The sequence below is a fragment of the Mus musculus genome, chromosome X, assembly GCF_000001635.26.
Source record: "Mus musculus strain C57BL/6J chromosome X, GRCm38.p6 C57BL/6J".
NCBI lineage: Eukaryota > Metazoa > Chordata > Mammalia > Rodentia > Muridae > Mus > Mus musculus.
Genome location: NC_000086.7, coordinates 17,543,722 through 17,559,576, shown reverse-complemented (window position 1 = coordinate 17,559,576; position 15,855 = coordinate 17,543,722). Strand labels below are relative to the sequence as shown.

Genomic DNA, 15,855 nt, shown 5'->3' with positions numbered 1-15,855 from the left:
TTTTCATAACCCATTCATCAGTTGTAGGCCTTTAAGTTGTTTCCATTTCCTACCTATTGTGAACAGAAGAGCAATGCACATGGATGGCTGAGCAGGTGTCTGTGTGTGGAGATGAGTCTGTTGGGCATTTGCCAAAGAGGAGTGTAGCTGCGTTATTTGGTGGAATTATTTTTAGCTTTTTTTTAAAAAGAATTTTCCACACTGATATCCAAATGAACTACATCAGTTTGCAGTCTCACCAACAGTAAATGAAGGTTCCCTTTTCCCCACACTCTCTTCTTAAATTAAGTCGATTCAGAGCTAGTGAAGTGCCTTTATCAGGCTATTTGAAATTTCTTTAATAACTTGTCAACTGATTGCTTTCTGATTACTAGGTATTTCACATCTATTTAAGTAAAAGGTACTTTTTATTAGTCATACACTTTAGATAATCTGTCTTTTTAGCTGATTCCCTATTCTAAAGGGTAGGATGAAAGCTGTTATAATACAGCTTTTTGAATCTTTCCTGGCATGCACTATATTTTTCTTAACTCTGTGTTGATTGCATCTAAGGAGCTGGTTAGTTACTGTGTTAAAACTCTGCATTTCCAACTGCACCAGAGCACTGCTAAGAAGAGTGGGGACAAAGTTCCCTTTGTTCAGTTCCTATTGACTGAGTACATTGGCGAGGCCATAACAGTTTCTTCCTTAGAGGCTCCAGGGATTCCTGCAAAACGCCACGGCCTTCTACTTCTGGGCTAGTATTCATTCTCATTGCATGTCTGCAGGTTGCCAGTCACAGTGGCTATGTACAGATCGACTGGAAGAGAGTTGAAAAAGATGTAAACAAAGCAAAGAGACAGATAAAGAAGCGAGCAAATAAAGCAGCACCTGAAATCAACAATATAATTGAAGAAGTAAGACAATGAGACTCTTTGCCTTCTGTTCTTTGATAACAGGTCTCACAGAAAGTATGATTGGGGATTACATTATCTTAATGATGTTTGAGCCAAGCACGGTAGCTCATACCTACCATTCTAGCACTTAGGAGACTGAATCAGGGGGATTGCTATGAATTATAGACCAGCCTGTTAGCTTGAGCTACAAAATAAAATTGTGTTTTAAGAAAGCAAAGCAGCCCCCCCCCCCAAAAAAAAGGAAGAAAGAAAGGAAGAAAGAAAATAGTTGGGAATGTTATTTATCTGGAATTCAGTAAATAAGAAGTTCTTTTGAATACATATATACATTTTGATAAATACATCGTTTACCATGTGCAAGAATACAATTTAGAGGCACCATATCCATACATGCTTCTGTACAGTTATTTCCACTATCCATTTGCATAACTTAAAAATTTTATTAAGTACTATTTCCCCAAATTTCCCTTCCCCTAACCTCTATTTGGTTTTGGGACTGTCGATTAATTAGAGTGTGCATAAGTAGAATTGTGCATTTGTCCTTCTGTTGTCCTATTTCATTCAAAGTAATATGTAATGTAATCTAGTTAACATAATATATTAATATCTAATTCAGTGTAATATTTGTAGCATCATTATGAGTATTTTTATTGACACTTTGATTTTTAGGCAACAGACTTTATCAAGCAGAACATTGTGATATCCAGCGGCTTCGTGGGAGGCTTTTTGCTAGGCCTGGCATCTTAAGGACTTGAAGGCTCTATGGTAGTGGATCCAACAATGAGAGGAAGACTGTGGCAGCAGGGTTATCTCTTAATGGCACATGCTACCAGTCTCCAAAGTAAGGAACAGCCGGCTGGACGATTGCAAATGAAGCAGCTTAGCATTTTGCCGCCTGAAGCTTACCAAGCTAGTATCTCCTGTAAGACAACCTATGTGCTGTGTACACAATAGTATTCTTGAGCAACCATGGATTTTGCAAATTTTTAAATTTAACATTTGTTTAGAAACTAGCCTATGATTATCATCACTGGATATAGTGGAGACAGAAAAAGCTGTTACATGTACTGTCCAATGAAATATTACCCTATCTACTTTTCAAAGTTTTTTGTGCTTTACTGTCTAGTGCTAATAATTAAATATTGTCTTATAGCTTCAATGTTATGGCTGATTTTTTTTAAAGATGTGTTTGCAATAAACTGAAGAATTGTTTTACCCCTTTGTGGAAGGCAACAATAGAATTATTAAGATATTAAACTCTTCTGATATGTCAATCTTTAGTTAGGTTTTTCCCCCTTCTCTTTCTTACTTTGCTTATGTGTAATATTTACATTAAAGGAGGATTTTGTAATGAAATACTACGCGACTAAAACACTTTCCCTTTCTCTAATGTCTGCAGTTTTTGAAACGTCTCCTTGTACGTTCTAATTTTTCAAGTTTGTTTGCTTTAACAGAACTAATTTGGGAGTATGTCATTAGTTGGTCATTGATATGCTTTATTAATTTCAAATGCATCTCATTTTTTATTTCTAAAAATCCTAATTATTTTTTTGTCTCTTCACCAAAAGGTACAGATTGCTTTAAAATACTTAATAGTATAATATGAACTTATTGTCTGAAGAACTGTGATTTTCTGTGTAGTCCTAAAATTATAGCTTAAATATAATTGCTTCCTTGATTATATGATGTAAGCACTAGGGCTCTCAGGCATTGCTAGCGTTCCATTTCTTGAACATTAGGCCAGTTTACTTGTTTCTCTGGGCCAGCCTCACACTTGTTCCGAGCATCTCTTGTCCAAGAACAGCTTTCAATATTGTTATTCTTGTTCATAGAATTCTTGGCTGTCCCTGGGGAAAACAGCAGAACAGTATAGGTTAGAGTCTTCAGACTGGAAATATTGCAGCTATTCAGACTATCTTCCTGTGATAGGACACTCCCATTGTATACTCTGTGTCTTGTAAATGTGTCATTTCATATTTTTGATATTGGTTACAAGCTGTGTGCTTGTACTGTCTTGAAATTCTTTAAATTCAAATGTACAATTGAATTTTAGTTTCTTTTATTCTCATTAGTGCCTCATATAGAATGCTAAATAAAACTCAGTTCCTTAATATGAAGTGATTGTGCTTATATATCCTTGTTATTCTTTTTTGAGCTTTTCTCCATTTTCTCTGGCTAAACCTTTCATTGTTATAAAACTAAAAGGAACATATATCTTGATTGTGTTCAGGTCATGTCAGTAGAACCATGAGAACCTGGCCCTGCTTCTGAGTACCATACCTGGGTGTTACTGTGCAGCAAGGCAGGCTACTTCAAGGAACTCCAGTCTTTTTATTTTGAAGATGGTTATAGTGTCTGTTCTTTGGGGGATATGTTAGAAGAGCAGGGAAAACACAATATATCAGCTCTCAAGCTTTCAATTAGAGGCATTACAATATTCCAGTACTGAAGAATTCATATTGTAATATGGGAGCTATTCAAATACGGTGTTGAGTGGAGAGAATTTCCTTTAAGAGTCCAAATATACAAACGAAAACAAGAGTTGGAAATGGTGATATCCTGCAATAATTCCAGCATACAGAAAGCTGGTGCAGGAGGATCAGAGTGGCTGGAGGCTATAATGGGTATGTAGTAAGCTCCTGTCTCACACAACAAAGGCTGAGTGTGATGGTGTTCACCTTTAATCCCAAGCACCTGGGAGGCAGAGGCAGGCAGGCCTCTGAATTCACAGCCAACTTGGTCTACATATTGAATTCTGGGCTAGCTAGGTATACGTAATAGACCCTATCTCTAAAACCCAAACCTAACAAAACAACAGCAGCAACAACAACAACAAAAAGCAGGTAACAAAAGATAACACTTTTATTGTACACTTCTAAGTCTCTTGAAATTTTGAAATGTTTTGTATGTAAATGTAAGTTGTTTCCAGTACTCTGTCATACCTTCCCCTCTCTCAGTCTTCTTGTTTCCCCTCCTGGCTATGTTGTTTCTTCCTCTAGGTTGAGCATTACCTGAAACGATGTGTTACTCAATCTCTTAACTTGTATGACATACGCACTGACTAAATGTCCCTTATCTGAACTCTTGGCGTCAGAAGTATTTTTTTATTTCATGTTCTGGAATATTTCCTGTTGTAGTTTTTTTCCCTTCTGTTCCTGTGACAAAATAACAAGAAACTTAAGGAGGGAAAGGCTTATCTTGGCTCTGGTTCTCAACCTATGGGTCATTACCGCTTTGGGATCACATATTCATAGATTCATAACAGTAGCAAAATTACAGTTATGAAGTATCAATGGACTAATTTAATGGTTGGGGGGGGGGGTCACCACAACAGGAGGAACTGTCTTAAAGGATCACAGTGTTAGGAAGGCTGAGAATAACATTATACTATGAGCCATCAGAGTGGTGAAGTCAAGGTTGCAGAAGCCTGAAGCTGCTGCTATCACATCTGCAGTCAGGAAGAAAGCTGCTCAGCACACACATTGTCTCCATGTACCCCAACAGTAATGGTAATTTTTTATAATACTTTTTTTAAAATATTGCAGCTTAGGAGGGTCAGGAGCCTCTTGGGGTTGCTGTGTAAATTTTTGTGCCTGCATTTGACTGGGACCTATCACATGTGCTAAGCTGTAGAATTTTCTATTTGGATGTATCATGTTGGTACTGACAAAGTATCTATTTGGAGAATGTTTTGGATTTCATTTTAGGGTTATACAATCTGTCTAGTGCTTTGCCTGTGGTAGGTGTAATGAACTTCAAGACCACTGAGAAAGAAAGAAAAAAAAAAGAACCACAGACTCAATTCAAATTGTAATTAGCTGAATTTATTAAAAATGACTAGCAGGGTGACAGGCTTAAAACCAAATTGAAGGCATGTGGAACAGAAGGGAAGCATTTTTAAAGGTGGAGACCACAGTTAGCTTGTTTCTGTGGCATCTGTAGCTGCGTGAGAGACTATTTCACTCCCCTCGGCTGCATAAGAAGCTCTCTCCCCTGTATACTGTGTTAATTAAGCAGGTTTTTACAGAAGCCCGAGCAAGTGGTTAATTATCGCACAGCAGTTATACCATTATGGGAAGGTTGTTAGAAGCTCATCTTTCAGTAATTTAGGGCAGAGGCCAGTGGCTACAAAGGGTACCTGGTACAGAATGGAGTTTCCTTAGCCATTGAATTCCACATTGGCTTCAGATCATATGAGTCAAATCAGTGATTCATGTTGAGGTACATGTTGATTCTGAACCTATACAGCGAATATTTGAACAGTTGACTTTTTTTATGAGATGGCATAATTATAATTCACTAGCCCATTACATTCTGCATTAGCTCTAGAACAGTGGTTCTCAGCCTTCCTAATGCTGCGACCCTTTAATATAGTTCCCCATGTTGTGGTGACCGCCCCCAACCATAAAATTATTTTCATTGCTACTTTATAACTGTAATTTTGCTCATGGATTGTTACGTAAGTATCTGTGTTTTCTGGTGGCCTTAGGTGACCCCTGTGAAAGGGACATTTGACCCACAAAGGGGTTGAGAACCACAGCTCTAGGTGAATGAGTTGAATCTCGGGAATATAATTCTAAGTCTCCTGATATTTGTAGTGTTTGACACTGACTTCCCCAAGTGAGCATTAGGTTGTATAAAGCAGCAAGGAGAAAATAAACATCTGATTCACCCAGGAAACTTTGGTACCCATGAAGTAAGCCATTCATATTCCAGCCCCCATTGTGAGTAGCACTTTTGCAAAATTTTATAAGAAGTACTTATGATCCTGAGGGAGTCTGGAGGCCAACATGGGTCCTGGTATGCCAATAGCCACCATAGGTAACCATTTTCCCTTTTTCCAGAGAGAGTAAAAAAGCGACTCAATTTTGTAGAGCAGAACTAGTTTCCTTTAGACCTAACATACAGCATTTTTGATAACTGCTTCTCAGCTGAAATTAGGACATCGTTGTCAGGACTCAAGAAGACTGGAATGCCATTCACAAGCCAGAAAAAGGCAGGGTATATTTGCTTTGCTGCCCGGGTTATGCTGAGCCACTTGGGCTATTAAAGTACAGGGAATTTGAAGTAGTATGAAATGCTGGTCCAAAGTGGGGACTCAGCCTGGTAGGAAGATCCATCAGAGCCCTCTGGTTTACATCAGCTTTCAGCGAGTTCGGTGCTCTCTGTTTCTGAAAGACAACTCCAGGCTCAGGATAGTTTGAGTAACTTAGGGGAGAATTTTAAATTTGAAACTTCCAGTCCTGTGGTCCTGGTTGTTGGGGTGGTGGAAAAAAATCCCAAGACTAGGGGTAGGAGACAACCCACCCTCAGGAACAGGAAGTAATGTGAAGAAACTTAGACCATTGACACGAGAGGAGTCAATGAGAGAGGAGTTACAGGTCAATCTAAAATCTACTTGACCTGTAACAGGTGGATCCAAGTCACAACTCTATGAGGCTTACATGAAGTTTTTTTAAGTTTACAAAAAAATGAAATAAGCGTTTTAGAGCTATTAGCATTTCTACTGTTTGTAATCTGTACTGGAATCCTCATTATAGAAAAAGCAGTTAACAGGTATCTGTAAACAGCTGGAGTAGACTCGTGCCTTTGAGACATAGCAAAAGCTTGGGAATCCAAAACATGATTCTGGATTAAAGGCATGAATATTCTTCTCTCTATCCAGAGGGCCAGAGATATTGAACAGAGATGTTTTCAGTAGGATGAGAAGCACTTTTAAGTCTATACTTAGAAAACAACCAAAAGAAAATTTAAAATTTGACCTGTGACTCTAATAGTAGATAGTTCTTTACAAAAGCTAGATTAATAGCTTATCAGAACTCTACTGGTTAATATGTTAAAACTATGAACTGTTGAAGCCTTGATATCATGTATCTTATTTGTACATATCTTAAATTATTTCCTTAGAAATTCATAATTTACACATCTTTTTATTTAATAATTTACCATAAGACACAAGTGGTTGTTTATTGAGAGTGGTCATTGAAAAGCAAGTGTCTTAGGTTTTCTATTGGTGCAATGAAATAACATGACCTAAAAGAAAGTTGGGAAGGAAAGAGTTTATTTGGCTTACACTTCCACACTGCTGCTCATTATTGAAGGGAGTCAGGACAGGAACTCAAAGAGGGCAGGAACCTGAGGGCTGGAGCTGATGTAGAAGCCATGGAAAGGTGTTGCTTACTGGGTTTGTTCATCATGGCTTGCTCAACTTTGCTTTCTTGTAGAAGCCCGGACTACCAGCCCAGGGATGGCACCACCCACAATGGGCTGGGCCTTTTCCTTTTGATCAATAATTGAGAAAATGCCTTGCAGTTGGATCTTATAAAGGCATTTCTTCAACTGAGGTTCCTTCCTATCTGATGACTCTAGCTTGTATCAAGTTGACACAAAACCAGCCAGCACAGCAAGGAATAGTAAAAATGTTTAGTTACATTGAAACCTGTTTTGTGAGTTTATTTCTTTTAATGTGAAGCCTGTTAGCAAAGTAAATTGTCTGGGTTTACCTTTTTTAGAAGGAGAACTAGTAGCTCTGGGAAAAAAGCAAGGTCTGATTTTTACATAATGGACTAACCAGGCTGCTGTAGCATTTGGGGATATCTGAGAAGGATACATTTGAACGGAAACATAACCCAAATGGGCTCTGTATTAGTTAAATGACAGGCACTTACCCACTACCTGGGTGGTTACCCTTGGCTCCTCCAGGGTGACTATGGTGATTTGAATACAGTTGGCCTGTGGGCCTGGGTGGTTACCCTTGGCTCCTCCAGGGTGACTATGGTGATTTGAATATAGTTGGCCTGTGGGCCTGGGTGGTTACCCTTGGCTCCTCCAGGGTGACTATGGTGATTTGAATACAGTTGGCCTGTGGGCCTGGGTGGTTACCCTTGGCTCCTCTTGGGTGACTGTGGTGGTTTGAATACAGTTGGCCTGTGGGCCTGGGTGGTTACCCTTGGCTCCTCCAGGGTGACTATGGTGGTTTGAATATAGTTGGCCTGTGGGAAGTGCATTAATAGGAGATGTGACCTTGATGGAGGAAGTGCATCATGGTGGGGGTGGTCTTTGAAGCTGCCCAGTGTGGAAGAGTCAGTTTCTCCTGGCTGCAGTCAGATTAAGATGTAGAACTCTCAGCTTCTCCAGCACCTTGCCTGCCTGGACACTGCCATGCTTCCCATCATGATGATAATGAATCGAATTTCTGAACTTTTAAGCCAGCCCCAATTAAATCTCCTTTATAAGGGTTGCCTTGGTTATTGTGTCTCTTCACGGCAATAAAACCTAACTCACACAGTGGCCCTGATATTTTTGGGGGAGCGCTGGCAGAGGTGCTCTGTCTGACTGTGAAACAGAACAACATTAAATTATCAGCTGCCACACAGGGCAGCATTAGTCTTTGGCTGAGAGATTTTCCTGTGGAACTTGGGAAAACTGGCCTAACTTGGTGAGGCAGAGTGGGGTGGTTAACCTAAAAATGTCCAGTTTGGGTTGTGCCCTCCCTGGGTGTGGGTGAGGCATGGAGCAGTTTGTCCTTTACCCAGAAGTTACTGTTACCACTGTCCATGTGGTGTATTATATCATCTTCTTTGGAGAAGATCTTAGAGTTGCATCCAGGAGCTGGCATTTTTGTCTATCACAGGAAGCTTTTTTATTAAACATTGAAAATGCCATATTCAGCAGATCTCTGAGAAGTTTGAGGACTATTATTTAATTTATTATTTTAAATATATTTATAATTTAATATAATATAATTATAATTTTATTTTTAGTTTATTATTATATTAGTATACTATATAACCAAATATAATTATTACAATATATGATGAATTATTATAACAAATAACATAATTATTATTATAAATTATTTAATTTATGTATACCTGATTTTAAGCAAGGTTTTTTTTTTTACTTACTTATTTCAGGCTTAATCTTGAAATCCATAGACAGGAGACTAAATAAACCTTGTCCCTGTAAATTAATAACATTTGTAATTACCATGACTACAAACATAGTTTTGAGCACATTAAAGAATTTAATCATTTATGAGGTGGCTGACCATTAACTTGCATACCTTAATTATCTTTAACAATTTACAATGAGTTATCAGCTTTTACAAGATTAGGATTTTACAGTTTTATCCCTGTTAAATTTGATCCTTAAAATGTGAAGATTTAATTGAAAATCATTCAGTAGCAAAATAAAACATTAAATCATCAAAACAATCCACAAAGAAACCAGGAATTTTACAAATCCATAAATATGTCCACTGAGAGGCTGAGAACTTTATTTTCCTTATCCTTTTATAGTATACCTTTATAGAATGTAATTGTTTCTTATATTACTCAGTTTGTCAAAATAGCTAAAGCTTAAGAAAATTAGACGTAGAGGCTAAACATATTTGAAGTCTGTTGTGTTTTATAAAAAGATAAGGAGAGAGGAATATGTTTGGTGGATGTGCAGTCAGGTGTGGGGGAAGGGGGTGCCTCAGTGGGCCCATGCTGAGGCATCCCTTCCCCCTGAGGGACCAGCACACAAAGGTATAGTATAGTATAGAGTTTATTCGGGGCATGGGAAGGGGGGATTGAGGGAGTAGCGACAAAGAAAGGCAGAGAGAGAGAGAGAGAGAGAGAGAGTGAGAGAGAGAGAGAGAGAGAGAGAAGAAGAAGAAGAAGAAGAAGAAGAAGGAGGAGGAGGAGGAGGAGGAGGAGAGGCTGGCCATGAGCATGTGGAGAGAGGGGGGAGGGGGAGGAGGAGCAAGAGGAAAGAACAAAAGCAAGAAGTCAAGGGGATGGGAGGGGGCAAGCAGCCCTTTTATAGGGAGTCAGGAACACCTGGCTGTTGCCAGGTAACTGTGGGTCAGTGGCAAGACAAAATGCCAACATCCCCCCATTTTGGTTTAATTAAAAAAGAAAAATTAGAAAGAGGCGATGGTGGAGCAAGAATAGAGTTATTGTGATCCTTAGCTACTTCCTGCTGACTTTTGAGCAATGTGTCTCTGGGAGACCTGGGAAAATTGGTATGGGATGTTGGTCCAGTCTTAGGAGAATTGGCTGTTACATTGTAATCCAGGGTCTGTGGAACCATCTGTGTATAGATCAGAAGGAACAGGTAGGTCCAGTAGAAGCATCTGTGTAAGAGTAGATTGGAGCATCTGGGGGTTGCTTCTTTGGAGCTGTCCTGGCTGGGTGTAGTAAATGCCTGGACTATATATATATATATATTAGGTAGAGAATAAGATTAAGTATGGAAGTATGTTTGGGAGAAAAGATTTTTAGGTGTTCATTTGGAAATACATTTGAAACCCTTCAGTCTTGGTGGTTAGGGGTGAGTCCCAATTTCAGGGCACAGGAGAGGAATCTCACCCTCTGGAATAGGTTGGTGTACTTATCTAGATGGAGTCTATTTGGTCCAGGAGAGGTAGGTCTGAATGGGTTTCCTGTAGTTTGTAAGTTATAAAAGAGATAAATTAGTTAACAATACGAATAGTCATTAAGATGATCTTAGGGAAGACGAAAACCTTTTGTGGAGCAGAAGGAACAGGGCTTTTTCCTTCTGTCTTGAGACTGAATATACACAATGAGAAACAATTTTAAGTTTATAATTGAGAGACAAAGGAAACTCAAAACCTTGACCTTGTGAATACAGTTGATCTATATAGCACGAGAAACACCTTAAGTCTAAAGTTAAAGTACAATCAAATGAAATGTATATTTGAGTCTGATAGCTTATAGTGTGGATTCAACACAAGAAACACTTTAAATTTAGTTAAAAGATAAAGAAAATTTAAAATTTGAATTTGTGATTATATATAGTTGGATCATATAGTAGAATGCTTTATTAGGGGTTAGGCAACTTTATAAGAACTTGGATAGCGTTAGGACAGTGGCATAGCAAAAAGAGGAAATATGAAACATTTAGTTCCTGGAAACTGGTTTAGGTAAGGAAGTAACAGGTTACACCTGTGAAAGCTTACATCTGAACTTGTATATTGTTTATCATGAACTCTGTAAGAAATCTGAAGCCGGGCAGTGGTGGCGCACACCTTTAATCCCAGCACTTAGGAGGCAGAAACAGGTAGATTTCTGAGTTCAAGGCCAGCCTGGTCTACAGAGTGAGTTCCAGTTCAGCCAGGGCTACACAGAGAAACCCTGTTTTGAAAAAAAAAATCTGGCAGTCTTTGCTAGTTAATGAATTTATTAATGAGCAAATATAGTAGTGGATTATCTTAGGGGTAAGGAGCTAGGTCTGTTTTCTTGTTGTCAAGGTACAGTTACCTTAGCTGTCAATGCAGTCAGAAATCTGGGGAAGAATAAATTATAATCTAGGAGTAATCTATTAAATGTATTAAAATGACAGCTTCATCTATGGTCCACTTCCTAAACAGTTCCTGGGTCCCTGTAGTCTCCACGGCAACTTGGGAAGAGTCACTCAGGCTGTCAAGCACAGTTGAAAACCTTTTTTTTTTCCCCCCTGTGGAATTAGATACGTGTGAAATGAGAAATGACCCACCTTGACTTAGGCAATATGAGTCATTTGACTTTCAGGTTATACAGTTTTGACTACAATGTAGACCAAGCCCTGGCAGTAGGCAAGGCAATGGTGGAGTTTCTCAGTGATCATCATACCACAATCCAGGCAGTCTCTTGTAGCTGTGTCTATTATCTTCTCAGAGACATTAGGGGGTTAAATGTTAGGCTTTGGGAGTCTCTGTCATAAGATTGAGTATGAATATATTAGCAGACTTCTGATAAGATTGAAAGCAGTATATCTGAGTTAGACAACCTGTGTTTGTTTAGTTACTTGTTCGGGAATGTAAATAGAGCATATTATAACTTAATGTGGATCAAAATGGAAAGAAATCAGAAAGCTGACAGTGGTAAGTGAGTGTGTTGGGGTGGGTTTAGGCTTGGACACGGACTGAGAGAGTGGGTCGTGCATGAAGGTCCATTTCCCAGCCTTTGTCAGAGTGGCTCTGACAGCTGGGCAGTGGCCTAGGCTGTGGGAATGAACAGCTTTTGTTTCCTCCCCTCCCACACCCGCTGTCCTCATTGTTCTGCAAACCAATGGATGGCAGAGGCAACAATGCCAGTGGTACCAGCATGTGCAGTTCAGACACAAGCAAGTGGGGTGGGGCAGCACAGGCCCTGAGCCCAGTATTGTTGGAATTTATGGTGGGCAGGGAAAAGGAAGCCCTGCAACTCAACTCAGGCCATGTGAGAGAGCTGTCACGAAATGCTGAAATGATGGACAACTAAGTTGAGTGGGCATGAGTAGAAAAGAATGTGGAGAGCAGAGGCAGGAGATGCCTGAGCAAAAGCAAGAGAGTAGTGGGGGCAGTTGTGTGCCTGCAGCAGTCCCAGGCAGGGTGTGGTGGCTTCAGTTCCCTCCCCTCTCCTCAACCACTGCCCTAGCTCTCCAAAGGAGACTTTGAGATGGCCACCGCTGCAAGCAAGCAGGGCAGACTGAAGCTGCAAGCAAGCAGGGCAGACGGAAGCTGCAAGCAAGCAGGGCAGACTGAAGCTGCAAGCAAGCAGGGCAGACTGAAGCTGCAAGCAAGCAGGGCAGACTGAAGCTGCAAGCAAGCAGGGCAGACTGAAGCTGCAAGCAAGCAGGGCAGACTGAAAGCTGCTTTTTCCGCAGCAGCTGCAGAGCTCCCTACCATGCCATGAAATGCCAGATGCCTGGGCAGCAGAGACCACTGACAGCTAGAGAAGTGGAGTTCTTGGGGGGGGGGAGAGAGAGAGAGAGAGAGAGAGAGAGAGAGAGAGAGAGAGAGAGAAGAAGAAGAAGAAGAAGAAGAAGAAGAAGAAGAAGAAGAAGAAGAAGAAGAAGAAGAAGAAGAAGTAGAAGGAGAAGGAGGAGGAGGAGGAAGAGGAGGAGGGGGGGGAGGGGAGGAGAAGAGAGGGGGAGGGGAGGGGCCAGCCATGAGCATGTGGAGAAAGAGTGAGGAGAGGAATGGGGAGAGAGGAGGACCAGGAGAAAGGGGACAGAGCAAGAGAGCAAGAAAGAGAAGAGGGGCCAAGCAGCCCTTTTATAGTGAGTCAGGCATACCTGGCTGTTGCCTGGTAACTGTCAGGTAGAGCCTAGACAAAATGCCAACAAAGTCAGTTTCTGCTAACCTGAGTAGCCCTTAGTTATTTATAAACCTTTCTTATTAAACATTTCTTATTCATCAAACATATGTTGTTCCTTATCTAAAGTTTTTTTGAAGCCTAATGTTGAACACTGCAAAAACTTAAAAGGTTAGAAATACATCTCCAGGTCAGTTTCTGATTATCTGAGTACACTTTCATAAACTTAAAAGTTTATAAACCTTACTAAGCATACCATATTAAACATTTTTTTATCTAAAATTTTTACTCACAGGACCAAAATAATCACATAAAAATCCATCCTAATCCAAAACCTCTTGGAGACCTGTTGTTGCCTCCTTATTTTAAACAGGTGATACAATGATAAACAGAAGGGCCATTCGGACTAAGAAGTTTTATGGATGCTGCCTTAGCTCGTTTATACCACGTGATCACCTTAATTAAGATGGAGGTAAAGTCACTTGGTATGTCCTCACTTTAACCTTAGTAAAGATGGCTGCCAGTCACATGGTTCCTTCTATCCTGATGGGGTCATCAGCTAAGATAGTGGCAATCACATGGTTGCTCCAAGGTGATCCCATTAGGCACATATTCCTTTAAGATTACCTATGCATAGATCTTTAAATTTTAACCCTTCTGTTACAAGTTTTTCTTTTCCTCTCTTTAGCCCTGGCTGTCCTGGAACTCACTCTGTAGACCAGACTGGCCTCAAACTCAGAAATCTGCCTGCCCCTGCCTGCCAAGTGCTGGGATTAAAGGCATGTGCCACCACTGCTCGGCTTGTTACAAGTTTTAAGAAAACTCTTTTAAAGAGTTTTTTTTTTTTAACTATACTCATAAGCTTACAAATCTTGAGTTACAGAAAGATTACACAATAGTCTTGAAATTCTTAAGATAAATTTGATAATTTAGCCAGTCTTAGAGAGTTAAATATAACTGAAAAAAGTATTAGATGTGTAGTTGTAATCCTTATTGGAATAGTCTACTTTTTAACTGTTTTAAATCACATAGTTTCTTTTCCTGGGATATTTTTTTCTGGTCTCCACCTCCTTGTAAAAGTAACTTTTATTCTCCCTTAATTGTCATCTCAGAGGTTTATTGCTTCAGTCTGCTAACCTGGGCCTAGTCCTGGGAGCTTCTAGCCTCCAGAAATCTAAGCTAGGCCTAGAATGTTTTCGGCCTCAGAGACTTACTGCTGAATAAGCTCACCCCTTCCTATATTTTTTTCTGCTCTCTGGCTGGCTGGTTTAACCCTCTACATACTAACTGGCTTCTCTTTCAGCTTCTCCTGAATTGCTCTGCTTGGCCTCATACCAACTTTGGCAATCTGTTCTGATCTTCTGGCTCCTTCTCAGTCTCTGGATTCAGCTGTGTCTAGTTTGTTCTCTCTCTGCAGCCTGTTTCTCTATAGCTGTCCTGGTAAAACTGCCTCCTTCTCTCTCTGCACTGTCCCTCAAGTAGCCTCTCTTTCTTCTGTTCTCATAAGCATTGGGTCAATCCCATTCTGTCAAACCTTTCCCTGTATTCGAGCCAGAGGGGTTAAAGGTGAGCTACTGCACAACTAGAAATAGGATTTTCCAATAAACAACACAGCCTCAGGGTTCACAGTGTGATCAAATATCCTGTAACATCTGAATCATAGAGTCATATGGCCTTCTGACTTAGAACAGAGACTTTTGGAGAACAATTTTAAACAAGCATGTTTGGGTCAGGAGAGAGGAGCATGACCCAATTCCAGAGCCAGCTTTTAAATAAACCCTAACCAGCATAAAACCCAAGTGTTCAGATTGGAGAGTTCAGATTAAGCAGAAAACAAAGAAAGCTCAGAGATAAAAGATTTTGCAGAAATTAAACAGCAGGCTCCAGTGATCCAATAATAGTGACAGAAATAGAGCAGGCAGCTCCTAGGGGGAGATGAGGAGAGAGACAAGATAGCCATGGCTAGAGATGAGTTAGCTGCAGGAGGGAGCTGAGAGTCAGGAGGCAGTAATACTCAGTCTGGCTCCTATGTCTGCAACAAAACGTATTGACACATCAGAAAACAAATCCATCAGACACAGGCAATGTAAAAAGATAGAACATTCAGGAAGTCACAAGAGACCAGAAAAACATAGTCATGCAGTGGCCACCTTCAGTCGCATACCAAAACCATGACAGAAGGGTGTCTCCTTTGTCCTGGAGACTGGGTCTATGATCCTGTCCATTCTCCCCTATGTTTCTCCAAATATCTGGACTCCAGAACAGAACAACTCAGTGACCAGTCCAAGTTTCAGACATATGTTGGCTAGCAATTCTTACTTCTGTTTTGTTTTGAAATTGAAAAATTACAGTGGTCATAGTCTAGGCTCCCCACACCTTTCAAGACCACAGATATGTTGCCCCTAACCCCAATCTAGGGCTATATGCCTCCTGGCCTCTGAGTTGTGGAATTTACTCCCACCTAGGTTCTGTACCTAACTAGCAACCTTTAATTTGTGGCAACCATAGTTTCAGCCTAATCCAGTTTCCAAGTCCACCTCAAACTTGTTCCTGCTTGGAACCTATTTCAGACCCTGGAGACCTAAATATAGGCTCTCTCAAGTATCTCGATGGGGGCTCCAAGAATGTTACAGCATTCAAAACCACTGGGGAAGATACAATAGATTAAATTCAAATTGTAATTATCTAAATTACAACTGTTAGCAGGAAGACAGCCTTAAATTCAAATTGAAGGCATGCCACCCAGAAAGGGAAAGGTTTTTAAAGATAGATACCACAGGTGTCCTGTTTCTGTGGAATGTGTAGCTGTGTGAGAAATTGCTTCACTCCCCTCATAAAAGAGCTGTTTCTCTCCCTCTGTACACAGTGATAAAAAGAGCTGTCTCAGTTCCATG

At 40.2% G+C, this 15,855-nt stretch overlaps 1 protein-coding gene across 4 annotated transcripts in view; it reads left to right on the top strand.

Moving 5' to 3' along the window:
* Positions 1-15,855, top strand: part of Fundc1 (FUN14 domain containing 1) — a 52,363-nt gene that overhangs the window by 12,753 nt on the left and 23,755 nt on the right. For 2 of the 4 annotated variants that reach the window (NM_028058.4, NM_001313746.1), the window contains exons 4-5: positions 768-896; positions 1,566-3,977. The exons of 1 other annotated variant lie outside the window; for it this stretch is intronic. In NM_028058.4, the coding sequence (NP_082334.1) occupies positions 768-896; positions 1,566-1,643 (207 nt within the window). In that variant the 3' untranslated portion in view covers positions 1,644-3,977. Of the gene's footprint in view, positions 1-767; positions 897-1,565; positions 3,978-15,855 lie in introns of those variants that run through there. One more of the 4 variants, NM_001313745.1, reaches the window with a different exon arrangement.